The sequence below is a fragment of the Sorex fumeus genome, unplaced genomic scaffold (genome assembly GCF_029834395.1).
Source record: "Sorex fumeus unplaced genomic scaffold, SorFum_2.1 ptg000063l, whole genome shotgun sequence".
Classification (NCBI taxonomy): domain Eukaryota; kingdom Metazoa; phylum Chordata; class Mammalia; order Eulipotyphla; family Soricidae; genus Sorex; species Sorex fumeus.
The window spans coordinates 48,044,973-48,060,902 of NW_026606120.1; the positions used below are offsets into that span (position 1 = coordinate 48,044,973).

The 15,930-nt window shown below is 54.0% G+C and overlaps 2 protein-coding genes across 4 annotated transcripts; one reads left to right on the forward strand and one right to left on the reverse strand.

Annotated features, from left to right (window-relative positions):
* Positions 1-374: 374 nt before the first annotated feature.
* On the reverse strand, positions 375-4,884 carry TP53I13 (tumor protein p53 inducible protein 13). Of its 3 annotated transcripts, none has more exons than XM_056127707.1 (7): positions 4,845-4,884; positions 4,301-4,369; positions 4,051-4,092; positions 1,678-1,809; positions 1,370-1,570; positions 732-1,281; positions 375-640 (listed from the first exon to the last, which is right to left on the reverse strand). In XM_056127707.1, exons 1-7 carry the CDS (start codon positions 4,863-4,865, stop codon positions 531-533), a joined length of 1,125 nt encoding a protein of 374 aa, XP_055983682.1. In that variant the 5' UTR covers positions 4,866-4,884; the 3' UTR covers positions 375-530. The 3 variants fall into 3 exon arrangements, with proteins under 3 accessions (XP_055983682.1, XP_055983681.1, XP_055983680.1); XM_056127706.1 differs by lacking the exon at positions 4,845-4,884 and adding an exon at positions 4,565-4,647; XM_056127705.1 differs by lacking the exon at positions 4,845-4,884 and having other exon boundaries at positions 4,301-4,670.
* A 1,885-nt stretch (positions 4,885-6,769) lies between these two features.
* ABHD15 (abhydrolase domain containing 15) lies at positions 6,770-15,597 on the forward strand. Its single transcript, XM_056127499.1, has 2 exons — positions 6,770-7,720; positions 10,308-15,597. Exons 1-2 carry the CDS (start codon positions 6,831-6,833, stop codon positions 10,831-10,833), a joined length of 1,416 nt encoding a protein of 471 aa, XP_055983474.1. The 5' UTR covers positions 6,770-6,830; the 3' UTR covers positions 10,834-15,597.
* Positions 15,598-15,930: the final 333 nt, after the last annotated feature.

The following is a 15,930-nucleotide window of genomic DNA, read 5'->3' on the forward strand; positions in this document are numbered from 1 at the left end:
AGCCACATGCAAGGAAAACACCCTACCTGCTGTGCTATCACTTCAGCCTGGGCAACCTCTTGAGGTCGCCTCAGAAAGGAGCCAGGAACAAACACTTGTTTCCGTAACTGCACCACTATTCCATGCACATGCACACCCTTGGTGGCAGGAAATGTTCTTGCATATTCTGGAGACCTCAAGGCTAGGTTGGCCCAGGCCAACTTGATTTTATGAACTCCCTACCTCGAAACATGACGGCCATGTGTTAGGACTTAACTTGTTTGAACGGAGGCATGGGACTGTCCTGAGTTGGAGTGAGTGTGTTTTTGAGGCAGCTGCACAAACTCAACTCTACCAAAATAATTTAATTAAAAATATCGGGAGTTAGGGTCAAGGATGCTGAAACCAAGAGTTCCTCCCACTTCAGAAAACTTCCTTTGCAACTCTGCATCTGACCACCAGGGGGCGGCTCAGCGCATGCTCCACGTGGCAGAGATCGCGGCCCGGGGTGGGAGGGGCGGAGCCTGCCACTGTGGCAGGTCTGGAGCAGGTCAGTCGGAACTGTCCCCATCCGGGCCGCTGTCCAGCGTGGGTGGCAGGAGTCTCCCGCGGGAGCGTTTGACCCGGCGCGGGGGTATCAGCAGACGTCTTTTCAGCACAGCTACGGGCAGGTGGGAAGCAGACAGGGCAGGGAAGTTTGGGGAGCCAGGGCCATGCAGGGAGGACAGCTGGGGGGACGGGGAGTGTCTCACCAGCCACTGTGTCCTGGCTGTCCAGTGTGGGTCCCCAGTAGATGCTCTCTCCGCGTCGGAAGTTGCGGTGCAGCCTTGTGCAGAGTGTGGCCAGCGTGAGCAGCACCAACAGGAGGGTCAGGGCCATGGCGGCCCAGGCGGCCTCCTCTGTGCGTGGAGTGGGGCCAGGGGCCACCCGAGGAGGTGCTGCCACCCGGGGGGCCAGGGAGGCCTGAGGTGGACAGGCACAGCTACCTGGGCCACCCTTCCCCTTGGACCCTTGAGTCTCAGTCTGGGTGCTGGCATTGCCCCGAGGCCCCCCCGGTATCAGGGGGACAGTGGGCACCAAGGGGGCATTTTCTCCTCCCTGTATTACCAACACGGGCTGCTTGTGGAAGCTCCGTGTGGAAGCAGAAGGGACCCTTGCGGCTGCAGGGGTGGTTTGGAGACCAAGCACGGCCCGCAGCCTCCGCATCCTGACTCCACTGGGAAAGAGCTTCCTGGGCCCTGCAGGTGCCACTGCTGTGCCCGGAGGCCGCCAGCTTCTCAGAGTAAAGGCCAGCGCTGGGGCCTACAGTGAGGAGAGAAGCTGCCGTCAGCTGCCCGCCCAGACCTCCCGGCAACCCTCCCACCAACCCTACCTGGGCCAGCACCCTCACCTGGACACACCCTCTCTGGCACAGCCTCCCTCTGCCTGGGGTTGATGCCAAGGGAGCGGGCACAGAAAGGCTGTCAGAGGGGGGCCGGGCCTTTTTCCTCTGCTTCCTCCACCATTGCCACCTCTTCAACCAGCGGGCAACCCAGGCTGGCTCTACCCATGCCAACTCCAGTGCCACCCCCCAGGCTGCCATCATCAGGGGCTGCAAAAGGAGGAAACTGTTAAAGGTGGGGAGCAAGAAGAGGCACACACGAGTTTCCCCTTCCCTGGCTGCCAGGATCAAATCACTGCCTCTCACCCGCCACTTACCCGATCCCGAGAGAGGCTGGAGTCAGGGGCCAGGGTGGGCTGCGCCACATAGGCATGGGCCAAGGCGGCCAGCTGGAGTTTCAGCCAGGGGTGGGCACATGGGTGGTAGAGGAAGCTGACGTCCTCATTAGACTGGATGAAAGGCAGAGAGACGTCAAGTCAGCCTGGGTCCCTCCAAGAGAATCGCCTGGTTCCCCCATTCAGGCCCACCAGAAAGGGATTCCAGATGGCCAGGTGACCCTCCACCACAGGGCTCTGCAAAGGACGAAGGGCCCTCCCTGGGCAAGGTGTGCTTATGTGCCTTTCAATCTTCTGCATGAGACACTCAAAGCACATAATTTCCATGATCACACACCAAGTTCACCCTAATAGGATCAGGCCGTACTCTATTTGGGTTTGTTTTGTTTTGGGTATTTTTGTTGTTGCTGTGTTGTTTGTTTTTGGCCACACCCAGCAGTGCTCAGGGTACCAGAGGGTGCCAGGATTTTACCTTGGGCTCCGGTATGCAAATTATGCACTCTGGCCCTTTAAGCCAGCTCCCTGGCCTTCCAACCGTACTCTCTAGCTGTATTTCTCTCTAGCTATATTTCTCTATCTACCTAAAAGGCTCTATAGAGGCCAGAGAAATAGTATAGAGTATAAGGTGCTTGCCTTGTATGCAGCCAACCCAGGTTCGATCCCTGGCATCCTATATGGTCCCCTGAGCACTACTGGGAGTGATTCCTGAGTGTAGAGCTAGGAGTAAGCCCTGAGAATTGCCAGGTGTGGCCCCAAAGCAAAAACAAACAAGGCTGTATAGGTCCCCAGTCTGGACTATAAGCATCCCTCAAATGGAGAACAAGACTTCTTTTTACTGATCTTATCTATGTATTCAATCTCTCCAACGCATATGGGATAGCAGACAGTAGTATACAATCCTGGGACGGAAACACTTCATTAATTATTAACTTTCCTTTGATCAGGATGACTAGATGCTCAACATTGTGCCAGATGCTGTCAGAAATACCAAAAGAGAACACTTGGACTCTGCTTGCAGGGAATATAAAGGAAATTCAGGGAAAGAGAACTCATGCAAATGAAAGAAAGAACAAAACATGAAGTGATTCATTAAGCATTGCATGAATTTGAGGAAGGGGACGAATATGGGTTGACACGAAAACAGGCAACGTCTTCAAAGAAAGCAGGGCTTGGACGATGACAAACAGGGCAAGAGGGCAGGGAGCTATATGTTTCAGGGTACGATAGGACATGAGTGTAGGAAACTGAGCAAGAGCAAAGATGCAAAAAGAGAGCAAAGAAGGCAACCCGGCACTTGCATGTATGGTGCCAGGACAGGAGAGGAACTAGAAGTTTGAAGGGGAAGCTTATTGAGTCAGAGAGGGCCTGATAAGGTAGGAAATAGGAGCCATTGAAGATTTCTGGTGCAATGATTTAATGAAAGGGCCGTTTGAGGAAAGGAACCTGGCAGTTGGCATGAGGTCTCTTGGCCTGCAGCTACAAGCATCAGAAAAAGTTATTTATTTTAAAAGGAAATCCAAGAGCCAGGGAAGTTCTCTGAATACTGGCAACAAAAATAGAATGCTGGTTTGAATCCTTGGCACCACATATGGTCCTCAAGCACTACACTACCAGGAGTCATAGATTCCTAAGCACAGAGTCAGGAATAAGCCCTGAGCACTGCTGGGTGTGCCCCCAAACAAAACAAAACAAGAACCAAACCAAAACCAACAAACCAACAAAAAACTGTTTTTTTTTTTTTGAGGTAGCCAAGCATGAACACCATTGTTTGTTGGGACACAATTGGTGACGCTCAGGGGTTACTCCCGAGCAACTGACTCTGGCTCTGTACTCAGGAATTAGTCCTAGCAGTGCTCCAGAACACCATATGGGATACTGGCAATCAAACCCAGCTCAGCTGTATGCAAGGCAAAACCCCCACCCACTGTACTACCCAGCCCCTGAAGAACCAGACTTTGGAGCCTGCTAACCTGAGTTTTGCCCTTTATAACATATAGTTTTGTACTTTTCCAGTTGCTGTCACAGTTTAATCCTTGTCAGGGACACCAGTAACACCGTCTTACAGAAAACTAGAGCCAAAAAAAGAGAGTAGAGAACCCAGAGCCACAAGCAAAGCTGGGGTTCGGGACTTGTTCTATCTTTTCCTGACTCGAGTACAGCCGTCTGCCCATCGGTCAACTATTCAACAGCTTTCCTGTCTGCATTGCAGAAGATAGAAGGGTTGGTCTTGGGACGGGGGGACCCAGGGTAAGAATACTGCCTCTCTCCTGATAAAGAAGGGGCTGGAAAGCAGAAAAGGTGGAGGAAGCCTGAATGGCGCAGCTATTCTGCACCCAAGCTCCAGGTAGTACTTACCCATCCAGAGCTCCTCCGGGAGTAAGTCACTCTTGGTGACACCTACTTATGGGGAAAGAAGGCGGCTTAGCGCAGCAGGGGAACAGAGGAGGCTGGGAGGGGATAACCAGCCCAAGTTGCCAGTCTGCGATGGAGACCGGTGACTCAGGGACAGAGGAGCCGGCACAGGTCATTAGATGGTGAGCGTGCACCAGCCTCTTCCAGCCGCCCCCCATTCACCGCCCTCGCTCTCAGTCCTGCTGGGCCCTACCTTGGGGGGCAGAGGCCACAGGCCCTCGGAACAGCGAGCTCTCACCTCCTCCCCTGGCTCAGCCACCACCTGTGGGTCCAAGAATCCGAAAGGCAGGGGTGCCGGCCTCGGTGAGGCCCAGCCCTCTCCCTTCCCGCGCCCAGGCCCCCAGCCCGAGGGGAGGACTCTGGGTCCCTTAGGCGCGCGCCCCTCCTTCCAGGATAAACTTTCAGCAAAGCACTTGGAGATACCGGGAGCCGCCTTCGCGGGAGCGGGCCGCCTTACCCCACTAGGAGCGAGGAGTCCCGCGGCGGCCGCCAGGAGAAGCAGCCCGGCAGACAGCAGAGGATGCGCCATCCCTGCCCGCCCCGCCAGCCAAGGCTCGCGCCGCCCAGTCCGGCCTGGGCCCCGAGCCCCCCGGCCCAGCAAGCCCACGTAGACCGCGGGCTCGCTTGCCCCGCCCAGGCCCGCCCCGGCGCTCAATCCCACTCGGCCCCGCCCCCGCCCGTCAAACCCGCTCGGCCCCGCCCTCCTCCCTGGCCCCGCCCCGCATCCCGCCAGGCACCTCCTCCACCTCGGCGCTCATCCCACTCGGCCCCGTTCCACCTCGGCGCTCATCCCACTCGGCCCTCCGCCCCGCCACTCGATCCCACTCGGCCCCGCCTCCACCTCGGCGTTTATTCCACTCGGCTCCGCCCCGACGCCCGCCCCCTCCCGCCCCAATGCCCGCCCACAGCCCGGGACTGCGCGCGCACGCGTCCTACCCGCGTAGCCGGAAAAGTTGAGTGTGCAAGCCCAACCCTTGTGCCCCGAGCGGAGCCGGGCAGGGACCACCTCCTTCGCCTGGGCTTTCGTCCCACTGGGTCTCGGCGGCCTGCAGAGCGCTGCGGTGGAGCCCGAGTGGGATCAAGTGGGGCAAAGGGCGGGAACTGGGTTCTCTGTGGACATCGTCTTCCTTGACAAACCCGCTTCAGACTCGTCGGTGAGATCTGCAACTAGGAGAGGGGCAGAACCACGAAATCCCACCTAGATCCCTCCTCGAGAGCGTCACCTTTAGCGCATCCCACTCTGCATTCGCAAATAGGACCAACACACGGAGGCTCCTCAGAGGATTCTCCGGGCACCACTACCCCAGGGGGGCCGGGGGCCTCTTTGCCTCCTACCTTAGCCTTTACTTTCGTCCTTCGCTCAGTTGAGGCCAGGGAGACATTGGTCCCGGGAGGGAGGGGGTGGGGGGCGTAGAGGTGGCCTGGCCTCGCCCCGAGCAAAGAGAGAACGCCGCAGGACTCCCCCTGCTGGGGCCCCCTGGAGCGAGGCGTTCTCCACGTGCTCTTCTTGACCTGACTCGGGGTTTTGAGGAAAGACGGGAATGTGGGTGGAGGGTGGGGATTGACCTGCTCAGCCCAGAACTTCAAAACAGCAAGAACATGTTATTTGGAAATAGAGCGAGAAGGGCTGTCACATACTTGCGACTTCCCGGGTTCCCCCAGTATTTGACAGTTAACTTTGGGCGGTTAATGATACAAGCACGTCGACAGGCATCCAGCACCCTCGCAGCCCTGAGAACTGCCCAGTCCCTGAGCTTATTCTCAGAGGCTTGGGCTTGTTTTGGGGGTGGGTTTGGGGCATGATGTCGAAGATTTCTTCTATCTGAAGCCAGGTTCTTGGGGAAGCCTCCAGGAGGCTAGAGAGGGGCTCACCCAGGCGGAGAGGGGCGGCGATGGACGGGTTAGCGCAATGATGCCGAGGAAGGAAAGAGTGGCTGCCGGTGTAGAGACCGTGCACTCGAGCTGTCGGGCTGAACAGTCGCCCTGTCCCGCTGCCCTGCGCCGGACCCCTGCCCATCTGGGTTTTTGCGTACTTGCGGGTGCGGACGGCGCGAAGCCAAACTCCGAGGTGAGAGCGCGCGGGCAAGCCTGCGCAGGAGGCGCAGCCGGAGGCTCGCGCGCAGCTGCAGCTGCAACCACCCAGCAGGCGCCCCGAGTCCGCGCCCGGGGCTGCGGTTCACTCACTTCTCGCTTCTGCTAACAGACCCACGGCGAACCCTGAGGGCGCGGCCACGCAGGGTCTCCTCCCTCCTCTCCACACCCCCCTGCAGCTGCATTCCTAGCGGGACAGAGGGGCGGGGACAGGGGGAACTCTCAAACTCATCTCTGTCCCCCAAGCTTCGGGCTGCGAGTCTTCCCCGTGGCTGTGCCACCAACGCCGCTCTTGGGCTCGCTGCCCTCCCCACTCCCTTCCGGCTCGCTGGCCGAGGCCTTGGCTCCCTTCACCCTCTGCTCCGGCTTGTCGCAATCGCTGTACAAAGGGCCGGGGTGGTGGTGGGGGTGGAGGGGGAGCAGGGGGCGGGCGAGGGGAGCTGAGCCGAACTGGCTGCCTCTGCGGGGCCGCGGCCAATCGGGAGCTCGCCCCCCCGCTCGGGAGGGCCCTGGGCAGCGGCCACCGCCGGGCGGAGCCTCGGACCGAGCGGGGAGCTCACCGAGGGGACGGCCCGCCGCCTGCAGCCTGCCACCCGCGTCCCGCCAGCCGCTGGGGTCTCTCCAGCTGCGCCATGCCGCCGTGGGGCGCGGCCCTCGCCCTGCTCCTGGTGGCGCTCGGCCTCATTGGCCTGCTCGCCCCTCGGCTGCGGCGCCCAGGAAAACGCGCCGTCGGAGCGACGACCCTGCGAGGATCCAGAGGGACCCGAAGCCCAGACCGCGAGGAGAAGGTGGATGGAAGAGGCCCGGAGGACGAACTCGGCGACGCTGGGGAGTCCCTGCCCGGCGGGTGCCGTCTCATCTGTAAGCCGTCGGCGCTGGCCCAGTGCCTGCTGCGCGCGCTGCGCCGCTGCGCTGCGCTCGAGCCGGGCCCCCGCTCCTGGCTCTCGGGGCCACACCTGCAGACCCTCAGTCATTTCGTGCTGCCCGTGGGACCGGGGCCGGAGCTGGCCCGGGAGTATCTGCAACTGGCGGACGACGGGCTGGTGGCTCTGGACTGGGTCGTGGGACCTTGCAGCAGGGGCCGCCGGGTCACCAACGCTGGGAGCCTGCCGGCGGTGCTGCTAGTGATCCCCAATGCTTGGGGGCGCCTCACTCGTAACGTGCTCGGCCTCTGTTTGCTGGCTCTGGAGCGCGGCTACTACCCGGTCATCTTCCATCGCCGTGGCCACCACGACTGCCCGTTGGTTAACCCCCGCCTGCAGCCTTTCGGGGACCCGTCCGACCTCAAAGAGGCCGTCACTTACATCCGCTTCCGACACCCGGCGGCCCCGCTGTTCGCAGTGAGCGAGGGTTCGGGCTCCGCGCTGCTGCTGTCCTACCTGGGCGAGTGCGGCTCCTCCAGCTACGTGACCGGCGCCGCCTGCATCTCTCCGGTGCTCCGCTGCCGCGAGTGGTTCGAGACCGGCCTGCCCTGGCCCTACGAGCGGGGCTTCCTGCTGCACCAGAAGATCGCCCTCAGCAGGTGGGTGACCCAGCTCGCCGATGGCACAGGGAGGAGAGGTCTGGAGCTGAGCGAGAATTGTATCGCATCAAAATAGTAGAGGGCGACTGGGGACCAAGTTCTCATCAAGCGCCTTTAGCTTGGTTATATTTGTTTTTGCCCTGGCGGTGCTCAGGGTTTGCTCTGGCTCTGCTCTCAGGGATCAATTCTAGTGGGCTCTGGGAACCATGGGAGTATATGGGGTGCCGCGGATTGAACCCTGGTCAGGCGATGTAAGTCAAGCGCCCTACCTGCTGTAATACTGCTCTGGCCCGCATCACGCGTTTTTCGAAACTCCAGTCTAGCTAGAACCAGGGCTGCCGATTTCAAAGGTATAAACGACTCCGTCAGCATCATTATGCTACAACAGGGCTCCTTTCCCCGGCCTCGGGCCCCTGCCCGCCTGGCCCCACCGTGTCCTAGCAACCTGAGCACCTGCCCCAGCGGCCACGGACCGACGCAGCGCCTGACATTTACCGATCACCGCACAGCTGGTCCAGGCAGCAGAGGCTCCGGAAGCAATTGCAACTCATTATCTGTCCAGAGTGTTTCCTTATTGCCTCTGAATCTGGAGGTGACAGGAATCAGATATCGGTGGCATTTGGTCTATTAAAAATTTTCAAACTTGGCACTTGTTTGATACATTCCTAGGTATAGATTCAATATTTGTTACCCACATTTAAAAAATATTAAGGGGACCTGAGAGATAGTGCAAGGGTTAAGGCACTTGTATCTGCGACTGACTGGAGTTCAATTCTCAACATATGGTTTCCCTAAGCACCTCCAGGAGTGACTCCTGAGCACAGAGCCAGGAGTAAGCCCTGAGCACGGCCAGGTGTAGACCCAAACCCCAAATCTAAATAAAATAATACTTAAACGTGTTTTTGAATCTCAAGAGGAGAGTGCTCAGGGTCGAGTGACTGGTCAGACTTTTCCCCTGAGAAGGCCCCAGGGGCCGTTCATGTGAGCAACCAGGACTTGCCAGCACTTTCCCTTTCCTGGGACTTGGCAGAATAAGCTGAAAGACATATTGGCAACGATGTGATATGGCAGAAAAACCTAGGATCTGAGGTCAAACCCACTTGGATTCAAATGCCGAATTTCCAGTAAATTGACTAATCCCTTTGAGACTCACTTCCCTCCTGGGTGAAAGGGGATAGGAATGACTCCATCCCTGGGGGTGACACTTCAATGAGATGAAGAGAGGCAAAGGGACTGGCCCTGGGAATAGGCACAAATGGTGGCACATTCTGTTTTGCCTCCTGTTCTGAGAAGGTCAAACCCTGAACACAACAGCAGCCTGGCAACGTAAAGTGGCCAGAGCTCTCATCCAGCTTCCTTGCCACTGTTTCCATCAGCAATGAGTGGCACTGGCACTGATTCTAGGAACCCCCTGAAGGATTCGGAGAGAGATTTGGAGAAGAAACCCAGGCTTTTAGGAACAGCCATGGAAATTTGGGGCTGAAAACTCAGGGCAGGGTTCCCCGAGTGTTTGCAGAAGACATGTCCAAATTCAACTGGCAACAGCTGAATTGTTCCACCCAGTACTGAGCTGCCCATTCTGGTCTCCTTGTGAGGGTGCCGGGACTTCTCCAGGGTGATGGAAATAATAAAAGGTCCCTCTTCCCAACCAGGGAACTCATCTTATAAATGAGTCACGACCTTCTTCCATCCTATCCTCCCAAGGAATGCCTGGCACAGTGATCAGATTCGCTCCTCTGTCACCACCTGGACAGAGATTAGAGGGGTTTGTTTTTATTTTGGTTTGATTTTGTACTTGTTGGTTCGGGGGCCACACTTGGTGGTGCTACTCCTTTGTGCTTAGAGATCACTCCTGGGGGTATTTAAGGACCGTGTGGAGATTAAACCTGGGGCTCCTATATGCAAAGCATACACTCCACCCATTGAACTATCTCTCCAGCCCTAGATGTTCTCATTTTTTCTTTTTTTTGATTGATTGGCTTTTTGGGTCACACCTGGTGATGCTCAGGGGTTACTCCTGACTCTGCACTCAGGAATTACTCCTGGCAGTGCACGAGAGACCAATATGAATGCCAGGCATCAAACCTGGGTTGGATGCATATAAGGAAAATGCCATACCCACTGTACTATCACTCCAGCCCCCAAGATTTTCTTGTAAACCATCATTTATTACCTAAAGTGATATATTAAGGATTGGGAATGGGGTGGAGTAAATGTCACCAGAGCCAGGAGTAAGCCTTGAACACTGTTGGGTGTGGTACCAAACACCCCTACCAAAAGTAAGAAATGAAACACTTTATTTGGGGACAGGGACACACCCTGCAGTTCTCAGGGGTTACTCCTGGCTCTGCACTCAGGAATTACTCCTGGTGGTGCTTGAGGAGGCTTATGGGATGCCGGTTTCAAACCTGGGTCAGCGGTGTGTGAGGCAAATGCCCTACCTAGCACCAGCCCCAGAAATGAAAACACTTTGAAGCCGAAGAAAGTGTCTAGAGCCAGAATCACTTGCCTGAGGGTTGACACTTACTTCTGTGCTGTTTCCTGATTCCTCTTCTCTTTCCTACCTGCTCCATCTCATCACTGTCAGGTACACCACAGCCCTGGAGGACACAGTGGACACTGGCAGACTGTTCCGGAGCCGCTCCCTGCGAGAGCTCGAGGAGAACCTCTTTTGCCACACTAAGAGTTTCCCCATCAGCTGGGACACCTACTGGGACCACAACGATCCCCTCCGGGATGTGGATGAGGCAGCCGTGCCTGTACTGTGTGTCTGCAGTGCTGACGATCCTGTGTGCGGGCCCCCCGAGCACTTTCTACCCACTGAACTCTTTCACAGCAACCCCTACTTCTTCCTCTTGCTCAGTCGCCATGGAGGCCACTGTGGCTTCCTGAGGCAGGAGCCCTTGTCAGCCTGGAGCCACGAGGTCATCTTGGAGTCGTTCCGGGCCTTAACTGAGTTCTTCCGAACCGAAGAGAGGATGAAGGGGCTTAGCAGGCGCCGAACTTCATTCCTCGGGGGCCGGCGTCGCTGGGGAGCCCTGCAGAAGAGGGAGGTTTCGCCCTCTTCCAGCCAAGAGGAGACGTTTAGTTGGAAGCGATCGTACACAAGATGAGACCCGGCCCAGACAACCGCCTCCCTTTCGGTCCTGCAAGGAGGTGGGGAAGCAGGCAGGTCCTGAAAAGATTGGACAGGTGGAATGGGCAAGCAGCTGACTGACCACTGAATCTACCCCTTCTCTGCAATTGTTCTGTGGAAAGAGCTGGAACTGGCAGCCGATGGGGGCACGCTTTACCCCGAGCAGAACTCATGCACGGTTTCACACAACGCACTGCTTGCTGTTCACCTGTCTGGCCCAGTGGCAGAGCACTGTCCATCTGTCTCCTGCTGCTGACCTCAGCAACCAAAGCACAGCACCACTGAAGGCTGTGAGCTCAGGAGAAAAGGCTCCCTCATGAGCAATAGTCACAGGGAAGAAGAGTGGATCCTCAGGCCATTCTCTCCCACAGCCGTCATCAGCTCTGACGCCGGTACTAAAGCTGGAGCCACTCAATGCAGTTGAAGGCAGGATGTTTGTGTCTCAGTCCCACTTCCCACATTTCTCTTTGTGGCTGTGGCACTCCCCTGGGCTCCTGGGCTGCCGGACTGTGTGGGCCGGGTGTGAGAGTGGGAAAGCGTGGGAAAGAGTGGGTATGAGGGTGAGGAGGCAGAGGGGGTGCCTACGGTCAGAATGGGAAGGAGGCTCCTTTCAGATGAGCTCAGCAGGTTGGGATGGACTTGACCTGGGGCTTCAATTGAGCATTTCCAGCCATACTGGAGAGATCCCAAGGCTGATTTAGGAGTAGGAAGTCTTCGCATATACAAGGTCTAAGGCTTCTGCCAGACCCTGGCTTCAGGAGTCCCAGATAGAGGCACCCTAGCAACGCCAATCATTCTAGGGGATTCCACAGAGATCCTTAGCCAGAGCTGTGGTTTTTCTAACATGTGTGCTTACTCTAAGTGAAAAGTTTAAGCTTTATGATTCAGAGAGATAGTACAGTGGTTAAGGTGTTTGCCTTGTGCGTAATTGTCCCATGTTCAGTGCCTGGCACTGCAGGAATCCTTCTATTGGAAGCATTTCTCTGTCACTATGACGATCCTCTCCTTTCCCAGAGACATCTGGGACCACTGGAAACAAAAGTTCCAAGAGGTTGGCTGGGAGCTGACTCAGTGCCCTATGAATGTTTCACATAATCATGCTTTTTCTGCTCAATTATTCAGAAAGGCCATCCATGGAGACTCAGAACAGTTTCTTCCTGAGTCTGGTTTCACAGTGACTGGGTATTTGGTTTTATGAGGAGGAGTGTTAAAGAGCAGAATAAAATAAATCAGTGCTCAGACCTATCCACACACCCTGATTTAGATCAAGCCACTGGATGGTACAATAGAACACCTGGTACTGTGTGTTACAAAGAGCATTACTCTATTTTTTTTTTTTTTGTAATTTGTCATTCAGAAAGGGGGCATTTGTTGGGTTTTTTGGTTGTTGCTATTTTTGTTTTTGAGTCACTCAAGCAATTCTTGGGTTACTCCTTGCTCTGAACTCAATAATCACTCCTGGTAGTGATCGGGAGACCATATGGGAGGGCAGGGATTGAACCCAGGTCTGTAGCATGCAAGGAAAACACCCTTCATATTGTGCTGTCTCTCTAGCCCCAAGAGGATACTTGTTTTGATAGGAAGCTCCATCCTCTCCTCACAAACAGCAAAGCAATTTTAAAGAAGAGAGATGTTTATCAAAAGCTAAGTCCCAAGGCTTGGTACAAAAAATTCCCCAGGGGAACTGGAGCAATAGCACAGTGGGTAGGGCATTCGCTTTGCATGCAGCTGACCTGGGTTCTATTCCCAGCATCCCATATGGTCCCCTGAGAACCGCCAGGAGAAATTCCTGAGTTCAGAGCTAGGAATAACCCCTGAGCATGGCTGCGTGTGACCCAAAAAGAAAAAAAAAATCCCCAGAAAGGGCCAGAATGTAATACAGTGGGAAGGGTGGAAGAGTACTTGCCTTGCACAAGGCCAAACAGGTTCAGTCCCTTTACCCTGTATGGACTCCCAGAGCCACTCCAGGAATGACCCCTGAGCCTAGAGGTAGGAGTAATCCCTGAACACTGCCAGGTGTGGCCCAAAGGAAAACAAACAGACAAAACATTTCTGGGAAATCCAAGAGATAGTACAGGGGTTTAAGCACTTGTCTTACAGGCAGCCAAGATGGATTCAAGTCCCAGCATACCATATGTTCCCTAGAGCACTGTCAGGAATGATCCCTGAGCATTCCTGGGTATGATTCAAAAACAGAATCAAAAAAGAAAAAATAGTAAAAAAAAGTCCTGGTGCAGGGGCAGGGATGTAGCTCAACTGTTGAGCAGATATCTGTCATGTGTGTACTGGGTTTGATCCTTGGCACCATGAACAAATAAAGGACTGGAGAGATAGTACAGATAGTACATGCTTTCCATGTGGCCAACCCTCCTCACCCCCCAGCATCACATATGGTTCCCGAGCCTGCCAGAAGTGATCCCTGGGAGCAGAACCAGAAATAAGCCCTGAGCACCACCTTTTGACCCCCAAACAAAAAATAATTCTAAAATCTTCAAGGATCATGACTTCAGATTTGAGCACTAACACTTCAGCCAGGTCTGCTAAATAAAAAAGAAGAAACTCTGTGGGAAAAAGACAGAGAAGGAAAGAAATAGAGAAGATAGGAGGGAAGCAAAGGGGCCAAAAGTCAAGGGAATCTGAGTATATTGGTGTTGAGGAGTGGGAGAGCTAAATATTCCAACCACAGAGTCAACAACAGTGAAAACAAGAGACACAAACTTCAATGACCAAACTTAAAAATGTGCCTGTCAAATTGATAGACTGGGAGAGGGGGTGGGAGGAAACCCAGGGACCCCAGTGGAGGGAAGAAGACCTGAAGAAATAGAAGAAGATGTGGGGCTGGAGAGATACTATAGGAGGTAGGACATTTGCCTTGCATGCAGTCAAACCGGGTTTGATCCCTGGTACCCCCTATAGTCCCCCCACCCGAACCCTTCCAGGAGTGATCCCTGAGCACAGAACCAGGAGTAAGCCCTGAACATCACTGGGTATGGTCGTGAAGGAGAGGGAGACAGAAGGAAAATTTGGAACTAAGACATCTAACTGGCATGCAGATAAATAGTCTACTCTAGAACATATGTCACGAACATGACATCTCCTTTCTCACGCATGTGTGGGAAGTGCTCTACTGCTAAGCCACCCCTTGCCCTTTTTCATTACTTTTTCGAGGAGGTGCCACACGGTGTCTAGGCCTTACTTTTGGATCTGCACTCCTGGTAGACTCAGGGGACCATATGAGGTGCCAGGGATGGAACCTGGGTCGATTGTCTGCAAAACAAATGTCCTACCCCTATACTATCTCTCCAACCCACTTTCATTGCTCCTCTTTCTTCTCTTTCTTTCTTTCTTCCTTCCTTCTTTCTTTCTTTCTTTCTTTCTTTCTTTCTTTCTTTCTTTCTTTCTTTCTTTCTCTTTCTTTCTTTCTTTCTTTCTTTCTTTCTTTCTTTCTTTCTTCTTCCTCTCTCTCTTTCTTTCTCTTGCTCCATTTATGAAAATTGAAAAAAAGGAACTAAAATCTAAGTGAAGATTCTGCTGCTTAGGGCCTGGATTTGTAGTACAGAGTATAGGGCACTTGCTTTGCACACAACAGACCTGGATTCAATTCCCGGCATCCTGTATGGTCCCCCAAGCACCACCAGGAGTAATTTCTGAGTTCAGAGCCAGGAGTAATCCCTGAGCATTGCCAAGTGTGGCCCCCCAAAACCAAAAACCCAAACAACACTTGAGGAAGACTGAGAAATATCTGGCCACCCTATCCTGCCAGCCAGCACCGGGTACAGTGGAGATTTGCTCATTAGGGTCCTATCATCCTGGAATGTGCCCTAAGAGCATCAGAATTTACAGCAAAATGGGAAATAACCTAATGTTTGTCATTCATTTGGGGGGTGGCTTTGGGTGGGTGGGCTACACCTGATGGTGCTCAGAGGTCACTCAGGTTTGACTGACTCATTCTTCAGTCTAATGGAAAAGGAATTAAACCAAACTGACTATACTTTGGTCAGCTAATTATCTGAAACCTGTTGGAGGAATCCAGGCAGAAGATTCTGAGAGAATACCAGGCTCTTAAAGTCAATGATATAAGCTTGAGGAAGTAAGAAATAAAACAGACCCCCACGGAAGTCCCTCTGCCAGATGGATCTTTAGAGAGCCTTTCAGGCCGCACTGACTCACTCGCTTCCCTTTCGGTCTCTGTCATTAACAACATCACCAAATGGTAAAGAAAAAAAGGAAACTAGCCCAGGAGTCATTATTTTATAAGTAGAGATGGGATGCTCTGTCTCCAGCCACTGAATCGGAAAACAGGAAGGAGACTGCAGCCTCAACAATTTTTAGATCTAATTTTGACTTTCCAGAAGACTGTGCTAAACTATAATGGAGCTCTGACTTCCAGTATGTTCTGTGTTCACACATAGCTTTCCCTGGATATCTTGGATGGAGGCAACAACGAAAAACAAAGCACCGAATCATTATCTGTTTGGAGTGAAGATGACATTTCTGAAACAGGAGTGCTGTTAGAGAAGGGTTCCTGACGCAGGAAGTGTCACTGCGGCTTTAACCTCAAAACCAGCCTAGAGTCAGGTGCTCCCCTGTACTCAGCTCCATCAGGGCCAGGCCAAGGTATCGTCCTTTGAAACGAATGTCAGGGGCTAGAGAGACAGTATGAGGCTAAGGTGCTTGTCTTACATGCGGCCCAACCCCATTCAATTCCTTGCATTACACTAGAGCCCCACTAGATGTGATTCAAAACTCACTCACCCCAATAAAATAAAAAAAAAAAGAATGAACTTTAGCATGAATTTCTGTTTTTTGCCTCAGTAAGCAAATACGCTTAGTCACATCAGTGTAAGTTGGTAATGTCAATAGAAATATTTGTGTGGCCAGAGTATGATGTGTAGGGTGTCTGCCTTGTACGTGGTCAACCTGAGTTTGAATCCCAGCACACACTGCTGGGTGTGAGCCAAAAAAAAAAATCCAACCAAACAAAAAGTATTTATAATTTCCCCCCCCTTTTTGTATCACACCTGGTCATGTTCAGGGTTCATTTCTGGCTCTGCACTCAGAGGTCACTCCTGGC